General features: G+C 57.3%; 1 protein-coding gene and 1 pseudogene across 1 annotated transcript in view; both read left to right on the forward strand.

Annotated features, from left to right (window-relative positions):
* The first annotated feature begins 1,417 nt into the window (after positions 1-1,417).
* Prkcz (protein kinase C, zeta) overlaps positions 1,418-20,998 on the forward strand; it is an 89,560-nt gene continuing 69,979 nt past the window's right edge. Inside the window, exons 1-4 of the mRNA XM_013031444.1 lie at positions 1,418-1,548; positions 2,184-2,305; positions 3,132-3,221; positions 4,951-5,001. Coding sequence (XP_012886898.1) covers positions 1,418-1,548; positions 2,184-2,305; positions 3,132-3,221; positions 4,951-5,001 — 394 coding nt within the window. The remainder of the gene's footprint in view (positions 1,549-2,183; positions 2,306-3,131; positions 3,222-4,950; positions 5,002-20,998) is intronic.
* LOC106000255 lies at positions 18,198-18,787 on the forward strand (annotated as a pseudogene).

Below are 20,998 nucleotides of genomic sequence, written 5' to 3' on the forward strand. Positions count from 1 at the left end.
CGGGGACGGGGACGGGGCGCGGGGCCGCGAGCAGACTTCGTCGCTTCCCAGCAGATCCCGACCTCCGACGCCGGGTTTGCGCGGGGGGCTGCTGGCGGGCGGTGGAGCCCGGCTCCGGCAGTGCCCGCCCCGCCCCGCCCCGCCCCGGGTAGTTTGCGCACTGCCTAGGGGCGGGGTGTCACCCTTGGCCCTGCTTCCTGAGCCCAGCTGGGACCTGGATACTCCCAGGTCAAAGGTCAAGGGTCCTCGTGGGGGGTGGAGGCAGGGTCAGGCCAGCAGAGGCTCCTCCAGGCTACACCCTCCGTCCTGCGGGAGGGACAGTCTCTGAAGGTAGAGGGTTTCTGATCCCCTCACCGCAGGCCGGGTGTCCAGCCCTGCCGCCCATCCGCGGGGACGCTGGGGAGGACCTGCCCAGCACCCCAGGGATGAGTGGGTGCTGCACCCTGCAGCCTCCACCCTGCAGCCTCCTCCCCCTGCTGCCTCCTCCTCCAGCCCCCCCCCCCAGCCTCCACCCTCCAGCCTCCCCCAGGGCAGTCCTTGGCCTGGGACCTCGGGAGGCCTGGGCTGGTCCTGCCTGGGAGGTGGGCCTTCCCTTCCCCAGCTTTGGTTACTGGCTGTGTAATTCAACCTGTTGACTCCAGTTTCCTTGGTCCATAAAGTGGAGCCCCCCACCCCCCCCTTGGCTCTCCTTCAGTCCTGTCCCCTGTCTTTTAGGCCTGGCCCTCCCTCCACTCCCTTCCCCCTCTGTAACCGCTCCTTCCCTTCACCCACCATCCACTGAGTCTCTGGGCTGGAGCCCCAAGGCCGGGTCCATGAAGTCGCCAGTGAGATCAGACCTCAGCGGTGGGAAGCTGTGAAACTCTACCCCGGACTCCAGCTGTGCACGGGGCCTGGCGTGGGGCTGGGCTGCAGCCAGGCGTGTTCCCGCACACCCTGAAGTCTGCAGAAGGGTGTGAGGGCCGCTCCCCTGCCGCTCCCCCGTGGGTCTGAGGCTTAAGGTCAGAGCCCGGCCCTCCCCTCATCCTGACCCTGTGGCCACGCGGCTGTCTGCAGACAAGGGACAGGGCTCCCAAGCTGAGTTTTAGGTTCTAAAGTTTTCTGGGATCTGTGATACCACTGCTGTGGCTTTCCCCTGTTCTCTGTGTGTGTGTATACGTGTACGTGTACACACACGTGCACGCAAGTCCTAGGGCTTCAACTCAGGACCTATCAAACTTGCTCAAGATTTTTCACTCATGGCTGGTACTCTACCGCTTGAGACACACCTCCAGCTTTTTGTGGGCTAACTGGAGATCTTTTTGTGCATGCTGGCATGCTGGTTTTGAACTACCAACCTCAAATCTCAGCCTCCTGAGTAGTTTGGACTCTAGGTGTGAAGATGTGCTTGCTCTGTCTCCTGAGTGAGTCTCTTCCGGCCATGACCCCTTTACCCACTGGGGGCCCCCTAGGATCCCTGGAGCACCTCCCATTTCTGAAGTCAATTCCCCTTGGGAATGGAAACATCTGTGACTTGGTGTCCAACAGCGGTGTTTGTCACAGCTGCACGAGGTCGGGCTGTCCCTCCCAGGGGAAGGAATATCCCTGGGGGATGTCTGGGGAAAGGGTTGGCCAGGTTCTTTTTTTTTTTTTTTTTGACTGGGGCTGGGGCTCAAACTCTGGGCCTGGGCGCTGTCCCTCAGCTCCTTTTTGCCGAAGGTGAGCGCTCTACCACTGGAGCCCCATTACCACTTCTGCCTTTTCCTGTGGTTAACTGGAGATCAGAGTCACACGGACTTCCTTTCCCGGGCTGGTTTTGAACAACAGGCAGTTCTCAGACCTCGATCTCCTGAGTGGCTGGGATTACAGGCGTGAGCCGGTGCCTGGCTTTGGCCAGGTTCTTGCACCTTGCTGGTCAAGGCACTTGAAGTCCCAGGCTGTGTCCATCTCCTGGTCACCTGGCCTGGCTGGGCTTGGCACCCACCTGGTGTGGTTGGCTGGCGGCTGCTCGGGGGCGCGCCGGGCCTCGGACCTGGCTATCCTGCTCCGAGTCCACGGCAGGGTTGTGTGTTGTCTCAGAAGGGCCATTCCCTGTGGGAAGTCTTATTCCATGCATCCGAACGAACGTAACCTGGTTAGTCAGCAAGCTGTGTCAGGCCTGGTTCGAGAGTGGCTGGGTGAGGGATGTTGTGTCCTCTTTGCTCCAGGGACATCCTGATCACCAGCGTGGGTGCCGCGACCACCTTCGGCGAGCTGTGCGCGGAAGTGCGGGACATGTGCGGCCTGCTCCCTCAGCACCCCCTCACCCTAAAGTGGGTGGACAATGAAGGTAGTGGCCTCGTCCCTAGTGGGGGTTCTGGGGTGGCTTAGCTGCTGGGACCGTGGGAGCGGCGGCTTCCCCGGCCCTCTGGAGGAGGACGTCCCTGCCCGGGCGGGACGCTGCTCCCAAGCACCGGGTGAGGCAGGCCCTTCCCTCACCGGCCTTCCTGGCGCCCAGCCTGGTTTTGTTTTGTTTTGTTTTTTTGGGTCTGGTCGTGGGGCCTGTACCCTGGGCCTGGGCGCTGTCCCTCAGCTCTTCAGCTCAAGGCTAGCGCTCTACCACTTGAGCCACAGCCCCACTTCCGGCTTTTTTCTTTTTGCTTATGTGGTGCTGAGGAATTGAACCCAGGGCCTCCTGCATGCAAGGCAAGTGCTCTACCACTGAGCCACCTTCCCAGCCCAACCCAGCCTGGTTTTGGAGGGACAGCTCTTCACCTCAGCCAGGCAGGAGACTCTCCTCCCTGGGGCTGACTGGCAGCTGGTAGTCAAGGGCATGGTGCAGGGAGCAGCGCAGGTGGCTGCTCTCATTCGGTGGCCATGCTGCCCTGTGGGGCTGGCTCCGTGTCCCCTGTCCTGTACTACCTAGAAGGCGGGGAGTCTCTTTCCCCCCTCCCCCCCCCGCAGCATGGGGGACCCCTCCACAAAGGACGGGCTTGGTCTCACTGCTCAGCAGGCTCCTGGGCTCAGGCCGCAGGTGAACGTGACTCTGGAGGTTTGTGCTCTGGGGAGACCCACTGGTCTGCATGGCTGTTCCGGGCCTCCAGTCATGAGCCGTGTGGCGTGCAGCAGGGGCGTGGTCTCACAGCCTGCCCTCAGTGCCATTCCCTTCCACCTAGGGGACCCCTGCACCGTGTCCTCCCAGATGGAGCTGGAGGAGGCCCTCCGCCTGGCCTGTCAGCACAAGGAAGACGGGCTCGTCATCCATGGTGAGTGCCAGCGGCCGGCCTCTCCACCTGCTCGTGGGCGCTGGGAACTGGGCACCCTCCTCTGTCAGACTCGCATGGAGGTTGTGCTTTAAAGCCCACCACATCGCGTTTAAGAACATGGATTACGGTACTGTTGGTGCCCGCTCTGCCCTCGGATGGAGCGTGGGTTCTGGCTGTGGATCACTTAGCCCTCATTTCCCAGGGACTGAGGTTGCGGGATTTCGGCCTCTTGCCGCCTGGATATGCCTTATGGGTCTCAGAGAGTGATCCTGAGGTGACCCCGAGTGCCCGGCTGGCTGCCCTCGCGGCCTCCTGGCCCCTCCACTGTGTGTGATGCTTTGTGTCGGACTCTGCATGCTCAGCCTGCCGGAGCTTTGTGTGTGGGTGTGGAGATGAACCCGGGGCTCGACCATGCTCAGCTCTCTCAGCTTTGTAAGCTCACAGCTGGTTGTGACTGGTAGGAGATTTTATTTTTGATCCTGCCCACCAACGCTGTGGGGTTCTAGGGAGTGTCTCTGGGGCTCAAGAGTGCATCAGCCAGTGTGGTCAGCTAGCCACATCTGTGTTCTCGCCCAGCTCTGTTTGGGGTCTTTTCCAGGGCTTTGGGTCCAGATCACTGAGACAAAGATGGGACTGCACCTCAATTATACAGATTTCTGTTGAAGCTTGCTTGCTTGCTTGCTTGCCTGCCTGCCTGCCTGCCTTCTTTCTCCTTTCCTCTTCCTCCTCCCCTTCTTCCTTTTCCTTTTTTTTTTTTGGCCAGTTTTGGGGCTTGAACTCAAGACCTGGGTGCTGTCCCTGAGTTTCTTTTGTCCAAGGCTAGTGCTCTACCACTCGAGCCACAGCGCCACTTCTGGCTTTTTCTGTGTATGTGGTGCTGAGGGAATGGAACCCAGGGCTTCATACATGCTAGGCGAGCTCTCTACCCTAAGCCACATTCCCAGCCCAAATCTCTTGTTTTCATTTACACTGGACTAGTTGGTTAAAATACTCACTTTCTTTGTTTGCATGTATGTATGCATGCATGTATGCATATATTTTTGTTGGTCGTGGGGCTTGAACTCTGGGCCTGGGCACTGTCCCTCAGCTCTTCAGCTCAAGACTAGCACTCTACCACTTGAGCTACAGCGCCACTTCCAGTTTTCTGGTGGCTTATTGGAGATAAGAATTTCATGGACTTTCCTGCCGGGGCTGGCTTTGAACCACAATCCGCCTGCTGAGCTTCTTTTGCTCAAGGCTAGCCCTATACCACTTGAGCCATGGCGCCACTTCTGGCTTTTTCTGTGAATGTGGTACTGAGGAATGGAACCCAGGGCTTCATGCACACCAGGTGTTCTACCACTGAGACCTGGTGAGACTTTTATCTTCAATTAATCAGCAAAAAGCAGCAAGTGGAGGTATGGCTCAGGTAGTAGAGTACCAGCCTTGGATGAAAAAGAGAAATGAGAGCACAAGGCCTTATGGCCAATTCTTACCTGTTTTCCTGTCCAGTTTTCCCTGAAACTTTTGGTTGATCTTACAAAGAGAATTTAGTACACTTAGCCTTGGGTTTCTGAGATTCAGTGGGTTGTATCCTGTGCATCTTCTGTACATCTGGTTGGATTCTATGGAGTTAGGAGGTAGTGGAGGGGTTCTGTGGGGTTTGTGCACAGGTAGTGGAGGGGTTCTGTGGGTTAGTAGAAACTAGAGGACGCTAACTTGCTCGCTTTCTCGTTTCCTCTCCCTGCAGTTTTCCCAAGTGCCCCTGAGCAGCCGGGCATGCCGTGCCCCGGAGAGGACAGTGAGTATAGCGTTTTGTTTAACAGGAGTCGTGGCGGGGGCTGGGTGGGGGGGTGGAACAGCTCTGTCTGAAGAGTCGATGGCTGTGACCCTTGCGTGGAGCATGTGCCCTGGAAAGAGTCTAAACTCGCCACCGGAGGACAGTTTTCTCTGTGGCCTGAGTCCTTCGTGGTGTCTGGGTCGTGGTCTGGTTGAGGGGCCATCCCGGTGGCCCGGGTCCTTCACGGCGTGTGTGTGGAGGTCTCGTTGAGAGGCCTCCGTGGAGGGCAGTGTGGTCAGGGGGTAGCAGGAGGCGTGTGGAGGAGGCGCCTTGGCCTCGTCTGGAAGGGCAGGGCCGTGAGCCCTGTGTCTGCCAGGCCTGGCCTCTGCCCCTCGCTGGCCATGCAGTGTCATGTCCCAGGGGCAGTGGCCTCCTGAGCGGCTCTGTTCTTAGCTGTGTCCTGGAGCTTGGTGGACAGCCGGGCTGGCGAGAGCAGACCTGAGGCTGTGGACGCCTGAGTGCGTGATCTGTGTGTAGTCCTGTCTCCAGGCGGTTAGAGCCAGCGCCGGCTACAGGGCTGTGGGCCAGGGGTGGAGCCTGAGAAGGCAGGGTTGAAGTGGCGGGGGGGGGGGGGGGGGGGGGGGGGGGGGGGGAGGGAGGGCATGTGCCCCTGTGCACAGGCCCCAGCCCCAGGCAGCCTCGGCGCTGGTGCTAGGCACGGCGGGCTGCTAGGTCCTTGTCCCCTCGGGGCTGCCTGGGTGGGAGGCTCCCCAGGGACCCTCCTTGTGTGGTGCCAAGGAAGCTGTGTGCACCGAGTGCCCTCCTTGAGCAATAGCAGGGTAAAGTAAGGCAGACACTGAGGAGCAAGAGGAAGCTGTTTGGTCTGAGACACTTCTTGACCCTCATGTTTCTGTCGGACGAGGGCCACTACCTGCGTGGGTTTCTTTTGAGTTAACGTGTGTTTGTGATGTACGGGGGACGTGGATGGATTCTGACAAGACTGACTGTCTGGCCACCTGCCTCTCTTGTTCCGGGCTGGTGCCGGGCACAGGTAGGAAGCCCGCAGCGTTAGTGCGTCTGTGCAGCTCTGCCCGGGGGGGCTGGGTCTCACCTTCCTCTCTGTGGAAGCCTGACCTGCCCGGCCTGCTGCAGGGGTGCTCTGCAGCTGGCAGGAGCGGCTGTGGGTGGGGTGTGGGTGGGATGTGGGCAGGCCCGTCCATGCGTGCGTGCTTAGTGCGGCTGAGCCCGGGGAGGACTGGCCGGGCATGTGAGCAGGTCCCCGGGTCCCACTGGGGATCCAGCCTCTTCAGCGACTCAGTTTTGCAGAAGCCAAGGATTGGGCTCTGGGGAGGTGTGAGGGAGCCTGAGACAGGGCCTCTCCTCTCCTCTGGGCCTCCCACCCAGCTTCTGTCCACTGGCCTGGATGGGTGAGGGCTCAGCGCAGCTTTGTCGTCTGGGTTGGAGAGCGCGGGGTCTCCAGCCCCTGCGTGTTGCCTTGAAGTGTAACTGCACTCCCTGCTCCACCCACCCTGCTCTCAGGGATCCCTGCGGTGGGCACCTGAGCACACTCTGCAGCTCCGTGTGGCTTTGCTGCCGGTGAGGTGTTTGTGCTGGCAGTCTTGCAGAGGGCCAGTGAGGAGGTGCTCCCTGTGAGGAGGTGCCCCCTGTGAGGAGGTGCTCCCTGTGAGGAGGTGCTCCCTGTGAGGAGATCCTCCCTGTGAGGAGGTGCTCCCTGTGAGGAGGTGCCCCCTGTGAGGAGGTGCCCCCTGTGAGGAGGTGCTCCCTGTGAGGAGATCCTCCCTGTGAGGAGGTGCCCCCTGTGAGGAGGTGCCCCCTGTGAGGAGGTGCTCCCTGTGAGGAGGTGCTCCCTGTGAGGAGGTGCTCCCTGTGAGGAGGTGCCCCCTGTGAGGAGGTGCCCCCTGTGAGGAGGTGCTCCCTGTGAGGAGGGTGTTCCCTGTGAGGGGGTGCTCCCTGTGAGGGGGGTGTTCCCTGTGAGCGGGTGCTCCCTGTGAGCGGGTGCTCCCTGTGAGGGGGTGCTCCCTGTGAGGAGGTGCTCCCTGTGAGGAGGTCCCCCCGGAAGGTCTGCCCTTGTTGGGGGAGACCGCGGGTACCTGGGCTGGCGGGGTCTGGCTGGCTGAGGTGGACAGGGAGAAGGGTGTGGTCCCACGCCGCGGGCTGGCGTCCGGCCGGAAGGGCTGTGTTGGGCTGTTGAGAGGCGGCCCTCTTGTTGTTCGGAGGCCGGTTTTCTTTGGTGGTGCGTCCTTCACTGCTGAGGAAGCCATTCGGTCACGGCTGTGTGTTCACGTCACTAGGTCAGCACCGGCTGCCCACGTCCATTCCGAAGGACGCCTATTGGAGTCCGCTTCCCCTTCCACCCTGCTGCCGACTTGCCTCTTGTGGGCGTTTGGAGCAGGTCCCGCGCTGGGCCCTTGGTGCCCATCTCTCACGCAGCTGCGTCTTCTCAGGCCACGGGCCGCACTTCATGACTGGTTTTCTGAGGTTTAAAACTTGGTAAAAACGTCCTTACAACATCTGCCATCTTTTTTCTTTTTGCGGTGGGGCTTTCCACGTCGCCCAGGCTGGCCTCCGACTCAGCATTTTCCTCAGTGCTGGTATTACAGGTGTGGACACCGTGCCTGGCCGATGTAACCCTTTTTAAATGCATAGTTGGGCCTTAATCAGTATTCCCACTGTTCTTTGTGTGTGTGTGTGCTTGTGTGCCAGTGCTGGGGCTTGAACTTGGCCTGAGCAGCGGTCCTGAGCTTTTGTGCTCAAGGTAGAGCCACTGGCCTACTGGAGCCACCGGCCTACTTCCAGCTTTTTGCTGGTTAATTAAGAAGCTAAGAGTCACAGACTTTTCTGCCCAAGCTGGCTTTGAACTGGGATCCTTAGAATGCAGCCTTCTGACTGACTGGTGCCTGCTTGTGCTTGGATTACTGTTAGCACCATGGGACCCTCCGTGTCATCTTCCCAGACTAAACCCGTGTTCATTGAGACGCTGGTGCCCACCCTCTGGTTCTCTTCCTTCTGCTGTCTGATCCTCAGCCTCAGCTGTGGACTTGTTTACTGTCGGTGACCGGCTCGCCTCCCGTGAGGCCCTCGGCGCCGTGCTGAAAGGCCGTGTGAAGGCCCCGCGGTGCTCTGTCTTGTCACCGTCCACGAGCACTGGGCTAGCTTCCATGTTAGCGGCTGTGGACGTGTGTCAGATCTCTGCTGCGTCCTGCGTTCGATTCCCACCCAGACCTAGGATTGCTGGGACATTTGTGGTCTGGTAATTTTTGGAGAGCTTCCATATTACGCCTTACAGATTGCCCTCGTATGGAAGGGGGCAGAGGCATGTAGGAGGGGCTGGGGCCTGCTTGGCGCTCCTGGAGGCTGGGCTCAGTACCCAGTGGATGGTCAGTGCTCAGGGAGGCCGGTGGGTGGTCAGTGCTCAGGGAGGCCGGTGGGTGGTCAGTGCTCAGGGAGGCCAGTGAGTGGTCACTCTATCTGAAATCCTTTTTTTTTTTTAAGTTTTTTTTTGGTCTGGCCGTGGGGCCTGAACTCTGGGCCTGGGCGCTGTTCCTCAGCTCTTCAGCTCAAGACTAGCACTCTAGCACTGGAGCTACAGCTCCACTTCTGGCTTTTTCTGCTTATGTGGTGCTGAGGAATCGAACCCAGGGCCTCAGGCATGCAAGGCAAGTGCTCTACCACTGAGCCACCTTCCCAGCCCCTGAAATCCTTCTGTGGGCTGAGACCACGCGAGCTGAGCTGGCTGGGCTGGTGTCTTGGCTGGCTGGGTGCTAGGCTGGGCATCTATGGCTGGACCAGTGCTGTCTGTGCGGGAGCCTGTCGGGTAAGCGTTACTGGGGAATCCTTTCCAACCAGCTTAACCGTGAGTCCCTTGTGTTTATAGGTATGTCCATTGTTTTGTTAAAAATACATTTTCATTCAGCTTTGCCTCATTATTTGCAACAAACTAGAAAAGCTACTTTCCTACCTAAATTAGGCTTCCGACAAAATTAGCAGTCTGCCAGTGCAGCCACGTGTTCTAGGGTTCTGTGAAGCCGGGTGTTTTAGGGTGGATTGAAGAGAGAAGCTGGCTGAAGGGCAGTGGTGGGGACGGACGCTCGCCGCCTGGGTGTTTCCACACGAGGCCCAGGAAAGCCGTGCCTGCCGTGAACGCAGTGTCGCTCCGACGGGTCATTGGTTTGTGATTTTATAGTCTTGGTCAGAGGCCTTCAGCCCTTTTCGCTCCATTGTCACCCCTGGCCACTGGATGTTGATTAAATCTTGGTGATTGTGCGGCCAGGGCTCATAAAACTTACTGTGGACATTGAAATTTTTATTTTTTATTTTAATTTTTAATTTTAATTTATTTCTTTGCTGGTCATGGGGCTTGAACTCTGGGCCTGGGTGCTGTCCCTCGACTCTTCAGCTCAAGGCTAGCACTCTACCACTTGAGCCACAGCGCCACTTCTGGCTTTTTCTGTTTATGTGGTGCTGAGGAATTGAACTCAGGGCCTCATGCATGTGAGGCAAGCACTCTACCACTGAGCCACCTTCCCAGTCCCTGTATTATTATTATTATTATTATTTGTCAGTCGTGGGACTTGAACTCTGGGCCTGGGCGCTGTCCCTCAGCTCTTCAGCTAAAGGCAAGCGCTCTACCACTTAAACCACAGCACCACTTCCGGTTTTCTAGTGGTTTATTGGAGATAGGAGTCTCATGGTCTTTCCTGCCTGGGCTGGCTTTGAACCATGATCCTCAGATCTCAGCCTCCTGAGTAGCTAGGATGACAGGTGTGAGCCATCGGCGCCCAGCCCCTGTATTATTTTTATAGTTAATTTTATTGCCAAGGTAATATACAGAGGGGTTACAGTTATATACGTAAAGTCTTTAAAATTCATTTTTTATTGGCTCCATCTATACCAACTACATGCTGATTTCCTCTAAATATTAATGCATTAGCAAATTTATATCTCTGTATTACTAAGCACAATGAAAGCATCAGTGACATAATTATGGCCAACACCTTTTAAGGACTCTACCACAGAAAGACCACAAGATACGGGGGTGGGGGGTATCTCTGAGGAGTAAGAGCTTGCCTCTGACTGGTAGTTGATTGGGTCAAAGCTGAGTCTCTGCCCAGGAAATTTGGAATTGGGATACAGAGCAGCATAACATAATCAGGACCAGAAAGTTGACAAATTAAGAGAATAATTGTTCAAAGGAATTTTGCTATAGTTCTGAGATTTTTTTTTTCCTCCAATACGAAGTTTGTATTTAAAACACATTGGTGTCCATCCTAGGGCTTGGATTTTGGGTCTGGGTGCGTTCCCTGAGCTGTTTTTCTCAAGGCTAGTGTTCTACATGTTGAGCCACTGCTCCACTTCTAGTGTTTTTGGTTACTTGGAGATTAGTCTCGAGAACTGTCTTGCCCAGGCTGGCAAGATTGAACTGCAATCCTCAGACCCCGTGAGCAGCCAGGAAGACAGCTGTGAGCCTCCAGTGCCCAGCTTGTATTTCACACTTTCAGAAAATTTAGTTACATGGTTTTATTATTTTTTTTCAAGTTCATTTCTTATCCTACTTAACGGTGTTCTACGCAGGGCTTACAGTTACGTAAGTAAGGGAATGAGTACAATTCTTGTTGAACTTTGTTACCCCCTTCCTAGTTCACATGTTTTTTTTTTTTTGGGTCCAGTCATGGGGCTTGAACTCTGGGCCTGGGCGCTGTCCCTCAGCTCTTCAGCTCAAGGCTAGCGCTCTACCACTTGAGCCACAGCACCACTTCCGGCTTTTTTCTTTTTGTTTATGTGGTGCTGAGGAATCGAACCCAGGGCCTCATGCATGCAAGGCAAGCGCTCTACCACTGAGCCACCTTCCCAGCCCCTAGTTCACATGTTTTTTAGTCTTTAAATATTATTTTATATTCCCACCTACTGGAGAACTGTAGATCCGGAGGATCACGGATCAAGACCAGCCTATTCAAAAAGTCGACCAGACCCTCTCCCAGCCAGTCAGCTGGGCCTGGTAGCATGTGTCTGTCAAATAGGATGCAACATCGTTGTGACGATAGGATGATTCTGGTCTAGACCAGCCTGGGTGTACGTGTGAGACCCTAACCCCCAAAAACTGTGAAAGCAAAATAGTTGGGGTTGGGGCTCAGGGGCCACAGGGCCAGCCACAGGGCGAGGCTCTGAGCTAACACTGCGGTCACACAGGAAATCAGTTTTGTTCTCTGCAGTCCAGTAATTACCTAGCTTTTTGCTTGCTGGTTCAGTGGACCAGACGCTGTCTCCTAAGGAGGCGTGGGGACGGCCTGTTGTTCTGACGCTGTTCTCACCGCACGTGGTGAAATGCTGTGCCCTGTGCCTGTCTCAGAGCGGACGCTCTGCCTGGAGGTGACTTCAGCCACTCAGTGACTGAGGAGTTAGAATTCAAACCCAGAGCCTTGGCCTGGAATCCACGCCATGAGTAACCACAGGGGTGGGGCCAGCGAGGTGTAGCTGCGGCCTGGCCAGCTGATCAACACCAAGACGCAAGCTAGCTCCTGCCCACAGGTGCTCAGAGCCGGGGCCTCCAGGGCCGGTCAGGAGGCGGAGGGAGTGAGGGGTACTCGAAGAGAGGTTGTGGTGTTTTTTTTTTTTTTTTGGGTCTGGTCATGGGGCCTGAACTCTGGGCTTGGGCGCTGTCCCTCAGCTCTTCAGCTCAAGGCTAGCGCTCTACCATTTGAGCCATAGTGCCACTTCTGGCTTTTTTCTTTTTGCTTATGTGGTGCTGAGGAATCGAACCCAGTGCCTCATGCATGCAAGGCAAGCGTTCTACCACTGAGCCACCTTCCCAGCCCCCGGTTGTGGTGTTTTCTGTGGAGGTATCAGGTGCAGTCCAGTGTGCGGGCAGAAGCTTGGCTGGTGTGAATCACTTTGGCGGGCCGTGGGTGCTGAGTCCCTCGGCTGGTCCCGGTGTGCAGGGGGAGGCCTGTGGAGCGTGCGGGCTCTGGAGGAGGTGGTCAGCGGCGTGCACGCGGTGTGGGTCTGGCTTCCTGGGTCTGGTTTCTAGGTAGGAGCTCCCGCCTGGGTGGGGCAGGGCCTGGGGGATGAGCGGCTCGGAAGGCCGAGGTAAGACAGTGCGCTTGCGGGAGGCCCGGCTGCCCAGGTGGGAGGGTTGCAGCGTCTGTGTGCTGAGATGCGGGTGGCGGAATCTCTCGTCCCCTCTGCGCCCACGTGCGTGAGACGTTGCACCGGGGTCTTTAGGAGCGTCCAGCCCGGCCCAGGGAAGCATGGTTCTGGGCCCCTGCCAGAGCGTGCTTGGTGTGGATTAGAGCTTGGTGATGCCTGGGTTCACCGGGGTGCCCGGCACCTCCTTCCTGGCCAGCGAGGGGGTCTCAGCTCCCTGGGGAGCCTGTCTTTCGCGGCTCTCGCTCTTCCTGGGGCCTGCTCTTTCGGAGCCCATGGTGATGTCCTGGTGGGTGATGCAGAACACCACCAAGGGCCACCTGCCCTGGGTCTGACTGTGCCCGCCAGGCCGGCGCCCCGTGTGGGCTGCAGGTCATCGCCACGCTTGTGGCTGCTGCAGTCCGTCCTGGCCAGCCCCGTGAGGGACCTCAGTAGCCGGGTCCTTTCCTGCATGGGGCATTGTAAAGTCTGCCGAGCCTGGCCCTCCCTCTGCCTGGCCGCTGCCCCTCCGAGCTCCCGGCCCGTCTCAGTGTGGAGATGCTTGTTTTCATGTGATGTCAGCTCCCTGGTATCCATGCCGTGTTTTAGTTTGTGCCTCAGCTGCCGGCTGCAGCTCTCCCGGGGGAGCTGGGTACCACCCGGGCCTGGCAACCAAGGAGGCAGGGATGGGAGAGGCGGGAGCCGGGCAGCCAGCCTTCCATTAGATGTCTGCTCCCCCAGCCATCGCCTCAGCCCACCCTGCCAGAGCCCACCCTGCCTATTGTCGGCCAGAGGCCAGAGGACGCCACGGCATCGGCATCGGGAGTTACAGGGAAGAAAATGCCTCCCTGCACGCCCACCGCCCTCCCGTAGAGCATAAAGAACCGGGGGCCGGGGAGGCAGGAGGAGAAAGCCGGTGAGTAAGCACCGGGTAGGGCGGCCGCGGGGGGCTGCAGGCCGCGTGCGTGGTGCGGACGGAGCTGCCGGCCGAGCCTGTGTGTAGCAGAGCCCTGCCAGCACCGGCTCCGCCGCAGCTGCGGGGCGAGGATGCGCGGGGGGGGGGGGGGAGCACGGGCAGGGATGGATGCCGCCCCGAGGCTGGGCCCACGCGGGGGAAGCTCACGGAGAGCCTGTTGTTTTCTGGGGTGGCAGATTTTTCCCAAACGTAAGGTGTGGAGCGGCGTGCGGAGTCTGCGGCTGACGCAGGCACGGAGGAAGATGGGCACGGGCGGTGTGTGCGCTGGGCCTGCTCTGGTGGCTGACGCAGCAGCCGGCCAGCTCTAGGAAGCCTCATTTCCTCGCCGGCTGGCCCTGGGGATTCTCCGGCTACCAGGAGCGTTGCCCTGGCTGGGCTTTTACGACCGTGACTGTGTGAGTGTCGCGGCCGGAGGGAGCGTGCATGCCCTGCTCTTCCTTCTGCATTGCTGCGAGTGGGTGGATGGGACCGCTGGGACTGCACGGGCGGGCGCGACCCGGCGGGGCAGCGCTCCCACGGCCGGCACCTGTTCCCACGGACACGCACCTCCGAGGAGCAAGCTGCCCTCGGGCTGGCTGAGCGCAGGCTTTGCATGATGACAGCTTCATGGTGGCCTGAGTGGCATGGACGGTGCTAGCGTGGACGGCTCGCGGCCCGGGGCCTGGCTGTCGGCCGGGAGCAAGGCTCCGGAGCGGGGTGTTCAGCGCTGACATGGTTGGAGGTAGATGCAGACGGGCTCTGGGGTGAACCAGTCGGGGGCGGGGGGGATGAGGACTGGGGCTGCTTTTCTGACATCCATTTTGTGAGGTGTTTGTGTAAGGACCCCCCCCCCCAACTGCCGGCCCTCTCTGCTCCATCGCCCGGGCCTGGGAGGACCGGGCTGCCTGGAGGCAGACGGTACGGTTCCGAGCGCCGGTGGCCCCGGGCCCCCAGGAAGGCAGTCCCCTCCCCAGGCACAGGCAGCTTCTTGGGGCTAGTTCAGGTTGCTGGGTGTTTTGTTTGGTTGGGGTCCTTGGATGATCACAATGGTGTGGGTGGGTAAGTCAGAGGCACCTCCCCTAGGTGCTTGTTAGCTGAGCGGTTGGGGAGACGAGCTGTGTCATAGTTGGTGGGGGGAGCTGGCTGCTGTCTCATTTGAACCCTCAACACGTGGGCTTTGGAACTTGCTCAGGCTGCGGGGGGGGGAGGGGGGCAGGCCCTGAGTGGTAGGTGCTGTCAGAGCCACAATCCAGAGGTGGCTAGGGCCGGGGCCTCTGCCGGAGCCGCTCTGCGAGGGCACGGGGCGGCCAGGGGCTGATCCTCTGTGCATCTCGGGGGCCAGATCGCACGGGGCGGCTGGGGGCTGGTCCTCTGTGCATCTCGGGGGCCAGATCTGCACGGGGCGGCCGGGGGCTGGTCCTCTGTGTGTCTCGGGGGCCAGATCTGCATGGGGCGGCCGGGGGCTGGTCCTCTGTGTGTCTCAGGGGCCAGATCGCACGGGGCGGCCGGGGGCTGGTCCTCTGTGCGTCTCGGGGGCCAGATCGCACGGGGCGGCCGGGGGGCTGGTCCTCTGTGCGTCTCGGGGGCCAGACCTGCACGGGGCGGCCGGGGGCTGGTCCTCTGTGCGTCTCGGGGGCCAGACTTGCACGGGGCGGCCGGGGGCTGGTCCTCTGTGCGTCTCAGGGGCCAGATCTGCACGGGGTGTGCTCCAGCCTCGGTGGGTGCAGTGGGGCACAGAGTCCTGAGCTGCTGGCCGTTATGTAAGGAGTTGTGGGTGCAGCCTGCCGGCTCTGCCCTGCGCTCACCAGGCCGCGGGGGTCCGTGGGTCCCATGGCTGAGGCTCTGGGTTACGGGGAGCCCTTGTCGGTCCTGGTGGAGGTCTGGAGGGGTGTCAGCGGTGGCTGTGGTCCCAGGGGCCGCGAGAGGCCCTACCGTCGGGTTGCCTCTCTCCGACTCATCTGTTGTATGGCCTGATCACGCCAGGCGTGCAGGGCTGCCCGGTGGGAGGGGCGGGCTCCCGCCTGCGCAGGATCCCCTCCTGGGGTGTCTGGCTTTCCTCTGCCATGGCCGGCTGTGAGCAGTGCTGAGCAGGGAGCTTCCCGAGTGAGGCCGCACGCGCTGTCCCAGGACAGCAAGGGGACATCTGAAGAGCCAGAGCAGTCCCTTTGCACTTGCCCCTCGGTGCTCAAGGGCGTCTGACTCGCCTCCCTGCCACCCGGGGTTACACGGCCTTTCCTGGCGGTACAGACTGGCAGTCATTTGAGGCCACAGCTCCCTTGAACTGTTATTCACAAGTTTGCTGGCACCCTGATGGTCCCAGCTGAGGGACCACCATGGAGCAGGAGCAATGAGGGCTTTATCAAAGGGCAGGAAAACTTTCACCTCTGAACGGACCCCGTGTCTGGTGTTGGAAGTGTGTGTAGTCATAAAGGGGTGGGGGCCTGCGCCTCCCCTCCCCCCTCCCCTGCCTCGAGTGTCCAGCACCAAGGTTTGTTTACAGGACTCTTCTCTCTCTGTGGAGCAGGACACCTCTCCTTTTCCGGTCTCCAAGGCCTCTCCAGGTGGCCACGGTGAGCGAGCGGGCAGTGCTGCGGAGGGGAGGGCCGGGCGGACGGGCTCAGGTGCGGCCGGCGTCTGGCGGGGAGGCCGCTTTGGCTTCAGTTTGGCCCACGCTCGTTTATTTGGCACGCTGGCTGCTCTTCGCGGAGGCAGGAGCTGCCGGGAGCCGCTCTGACTTTATTTTTTGCTGTTTAATCTGGCGTTCTGGATGTGCCTTGTCTTTGAGGAGTTCGGTTTTTAACATCTCTTTTGCTGGAAGTTTATGACGACTGGATTTCCAGCAGGACAGAGCTGCTCTGTGTGGGCAGGCATGGAGGACAGGGTGGCGCCCGCTGCCCGGCCCCGGCCCTCGGTGACCCCTCGGCGACTCCGTGAAACAAACTGTGAGAAGACTCAGGTGGGGCCCGTGGAGCACTGATATCTGGGCCACGTCTTAGTCCGGCAGGAAGCAGCTGCACTGCCGCTGCTCGATGAGGGGGTAATGCTCATGTTGTTGGGGCTTTTGTTTTTGTTTGGTTGGCTATGGGGCTTGAACTCTGGGCCTGGGCGCTGTCCCTCAGCTCTTCAGCTCAAGGCCAGCACTCTACTGCTTGAGCTACAGTGCCACTTCTGGTTTTCTAGTGGTTTATTGGAGATAAGAGTCTCACAGACTTTCCTGCCCGGGCTGGTGTTGAACCGTGATCCTCAGATCTCAGCCTCCTGAGTAGCTAGGATGACAGGCGTGAGCCACTGTTGCCCAGCTAGTGTGTTATTTTTGTTTAAGCTGGGGCTCTTGAACTTGGGGCCTCATGCTAGACAGACCCTGCCGCCTGAGCCATACCTCTAGTGCTTTTATCTATTTATGTCTGTCATGGTTATATTTCAGACAGGCTCATGCCTGGATGGCAAGCTGCCTGTGTAGCCAGGATGACTGGCGTGCACCAGAGGTGCCGTGAACGTCTCTGCCTGTCTCTGTCTGGACTCAAACGGTGACCTCCTTCTCAGGAGCTCAGATTATGAGAACGAGCTCTTGGCACCCAGGTTCCACATTGGTATTTTAGATAAGAATGTGGACTTACTTTAAGAATGGCATGAATGAATGAATGAATGAATGAATGAATGACACTTAACAGACGCCCCATGCACATGGTCACCTGTCACCCCAGGATTGCAGGAGGCGCGGTGGGGGGGGAGGATTGAGACCCTGGGTGAAAACTAGGCCCCCTCCAAACAACAACGAAAAAGCAAACATGGACTGGGTGGTTAAATTGTAAAATACCCACCTCCTAAGAGCCACACCCCGGGTTCAAACACCAGTACCACCTAAAAATTAAAGAATAACAAAACTCCGGAGGTACCTTCCAGAAAAAGAAAAATAGAGAACAGAAAGTATTATTTTTCGTTGTTTTATTATTCTAGCTCTGGGGTGTCTGAGGTTGGGTGTTGCTACGCAGGCACCCCTACCATTGAACCACTGGTGTTTTGCTCAATATTTTTGAGATGGGGGTCTCTTTTCCTATTGTGGAATGAGCCTAGGAGTGACCCACTTAGGTTAGGCCCTCTAGTAGCTAGGATAACAGCGGAATCACCAAGTCCAGCTCTCAGTTGGGAAGGAGAAAGATTTTTCTGCCCGGGCTGGCCTTGAACCGAATCAGCCCCCCAAGTTCATCCTGGTCTGTGTTTCTGTTTTACGTGCCATGGGGCTGGCAGAGAGCCCCTTGCTCTCTGGCAAGACCACTTCTGTGGCATTTCTTCTTGGTGTGCATTTCCTGGTTTCAGTATGACACATTTGTGCTGCTGCTGTCTCTAGACTTTTCTGTCTTAGGACAGTAATTCTCTCTCCCAGACCTTGTAAGTTCTTCCTTCCTCTGTCCTTCCAGTAGGCTGTGTCCCGGTACTGTTTAATCATGGTGTGTCTGTTATTACCGATTATGAAAGCACACAAGAGCCACGTGGATTACACACCCTTTACACACCCTTTTTTGTGCGACTTGGGGGTTTCCTCCACCAGTGCCTGTCCTGAAGTCATTCTCAGGTTGGAGAGCCTCCCTCCACGCCCGCCTGCCCCCTCCTGGGCTGGGGTCTTCCCCGTGTCCATTTTGGGGCCTGGGAGCCTCCGAAGCCCAGCCAGAGTTTCTGGTCTGTGTCCCGTGACCTCTCTCCTGCCCACTCTCCACGAGAGGCCCCCCAAGACCAGCCGGGAAAGGAGCGACGGGGGGGGGGGGGGGGTAAAGCTCCGATTTTGTTGCGATTGTCCTGGTGGTGAGTCAGCGAGGTGTGGAAGGTGTGGTCAGATGCGCCCTCCTGTTTCAAGGTGTGCCAGGGCTCTGCGATGGAGCAGTCTGGAGCAGTTGCTTTTTTTTTTTTTTTTTTTGGTGCCAGTCCTAGGGCTTGACCTCAGGGCTTGGGTGCTGTCCCTGAGGTGTTTTTTTTTTTTTTTTTTCCAGGTAAGGGGTAGGTTTATTCATCATTCTGGCTGACACCAGGCCACGTTGGCCCTGCAGCTGGGAAAGACCTGGGAAAGAGCTAGAAAAGAGAGCTAGAAAAAGAGTGTCTGGGTGCCGCTTTGCAGATGCTACTGTCGCTTGTGGTTACCAGCTGCCAGCCATGGTCAACCCCACCGTGTTCTTGGACATTGCCGCCGACAGCAAGCCTTGGGCCGCGTCTGCTTCGAGCTGTTTGCAGACAAAGTTCCAAAGACAGCAGAAAACTTTCTGCTCTGAGCACTGGAGAGAAAGGATTTGGTTATAAGGGTTCCTGTCTCACGGGATTCTCCCAGGCTTCCTGTGCCAGGTGGCGACGTAAATGCCATAATGGCCCTGGTGGAGAGAAAGTTGAGGATGAGAATTTCATCCATACAGTCCTGGCATCGTGTCCATGGCAAATGCTGGACCAAACACACATGGTTCCCAGTTTTTCATCTGCACTGTCAAGACTGATTGTTTGGATGGCAAGCATGTGGTCTTTGGGAGGGTGAAAGAGAGCATGGAAGTCATGGAAGCCATGCAGGGCTTTGGGTCCAGGAATGGCAAGACCAGCAGGAAGGTCACCATCACACCACCTTTCCTTCTGTAGCTCAGGAGCGCCCTTCCACCCATCTGCTTGCGATGTCCTGTCATCTTTGTGCTCTCACTGCAGTTCTTTGGGTTCCATGTTTTCTTTACCTCCCCTCCAAAGCTAGTCAGTTTATGATTATGAATAAAAACTAAACAGTGTCAAAAAGAAAAAGAAAAAGAGCGTCTGGGCCTGGGCTAGGCCTTATCTAGGGTATGGGCGGAGAAAGGTGTGGCCACATCAAATTCAGATGTGACCTCCACGGATTCTGATGTGACCTCTTCCAGGTGTGCCAGTTGCCTAGGTAACGCAGGTACTGGGCGGAGACTTTGCTGCGAGGAGGGTGGAGTCTGCTCGCCATCCAGGAGCAGACCTTACATTCCAGCCTTTTAATAATCATGAAATAGGGCGCGGATTCTCTCTGGCTACTTCCTGCTCACAAGGGGCATTGACATTAGGGGTAAAAGGCTGGAATTTGGTCCCCTCCCAGAGAAGGCAGTGAGCAGCAGCTGTCCCTTGGTGGTGTGAGTCCTTAGATGAAGTCTGGAGAAGTCTCAATAGGCATTGAGGGGCAGAGTAGAGAAGTGGTGTGGACGTGGATGTGAAGGCCAACAATGGTATCGATGCGCTGTGTCCACGGGAGACAGACGGGTTCGCAAAAGGCCATCAGAACTGTGGGTATTCCTCAGAGCCAAAAGGGAAAAACAAACAGAAAAAGGGAAAAAAGAAAAAAAAAGAGAGAGAGAGGAATCCCACCTATCCTGACCTTAAGCCCTTCCCAGGTTTTGGCACCATTTATGTTAGGTTTTTATTATTGTATTTTTTTTTTTGGTCGGTCGTGGGGCTTGAACTCTGGGCCTGGGCGCTGTCCCTCAGCTCTTCAGCTCAAGCGAGCACTCTACCACTTGAGCTACAGCGCCACTTCCGGTTTTCTGGTGGTTTATTGGAGATAGGAGTCTCACGGTCTCTCCTGTCCGGGCTGGCTTTGAACCGCGATCCTCAGATCTCAGCCTCCTGAGTAGCTAGGATTACAGGCATGAGCCACCAGCACCCGGCTTTATGTTAGGTTTTTAAAAAGAGGTAGCCAAGTAAGAACAGCACCACGCACATGGTATTCAGGTAAGGGGTAGGTTTATTCATCATTCTGGCTGGCACCAGGCCACGTTGGCCCTCCACGCGGCTGGGAAAGGCCTGAGAAAGAGGTGGGAAAGAGCTAGAAAAGAGCTCCCTGAGCTCTTTTGCTCAAGACTAGCACTCTACCACTTGAGCCATAGCTCTATTTCCAGCTTTTTGTCATTAATTGGAGCTAAGAGTCTTGTGGACTTTCTTCCTGGCTGGCTTTGAACCGTGATCCCCAGATCTCAGCTTCCTGAGTAGCTAGGGTGACAGGCGTGAGCCATGAGCACACCACTCAGGTGTTCTGGGTCTTTTTCTTCAGTGTTCCACACTGTCCTTCGATGTGAAGTCTTCGGTCTCTTGCTGGAAACTGTTTACAAAGCACTTTCCATTGTTATTAAAGGCGGTGTACAGTGTGGTTTCAGTTAGGTGAGTCAGGTGAGGACTGCATTTCTTTCTGGACACCGTCACCCCTCTCTCGCTCTCTCCCAGTTTTTCCCTCTCTTGATGGAAACGGTGAGTGTGGGAAACTTTGTGGTCATTTTTCTTCCAGGATTTCCCCTCTGTTGTCCTTCTGGGCCTTTATTGGTTGCTTTTTCTGTTTTTGGAAGCAGTAGGGATTAAACAGAGGGCCTAGTACATGCTAGGCTGGTGCTGTACCACTTGAGCCATGCTCCCAGCCCACCCATTCATCTTTTTTTGGTTGATCCTGGGACTTGAACTCTGGGCCTGGGCGCTGTCCCTGAGCTCTTTCACTCAGGGCAAGCGCTCTACCACTTGAGCTACAACTCAACTTCTGGTTTTCTGGTGGTTTACTAGAAATAAGACTCTCAGAGACTTTTCTGCCTGGACTGGCTTTGAACTGTGAGCTCAGCTTCCTGAGTAGCTAGGATTATGGCATGAGCCATTGGATATCTGGCTTAATCTTTTCTATTTTCTGTTTCTCTGTCTATATAATATTTCTTCTAGGCTTTTTTCCCAGGCTTTCTTACTTAGTTTACTTTTGTTTTTGCCAGTCCTAGGGCTTGAACTCAGGCCTGAGCACTGTCCCTGAGCTTCTTTTGCTCAAGGCTAGCACTCTGTCACTTGAGCCACAGCACCACTCTGAATTTTTCTGTGTATGTGGTACTGAAAAATGGAACCCAGGGCTTCATGCATGCTAGGCGAGCACTCTACCACTAAGCCACCTTCCAGGTCCACTTGCAGCTTTTTCTG

This window comes from Dipodomys ordii, unplaced genomic scaffold, assembly GCF_000151885.1.
Source record: "Dipodomys ordii isolate 6190 unplaced genomic scaffold, Dord_2.0 Scaffold6, whole genome shotgun sequence".
NCBI classification, from domain to species: Eukaryota; Metazoa; Chordata; class Mammalia; order Rodentia; family Heteromyidae; genus Dipodomys; species Dipodomys ordii.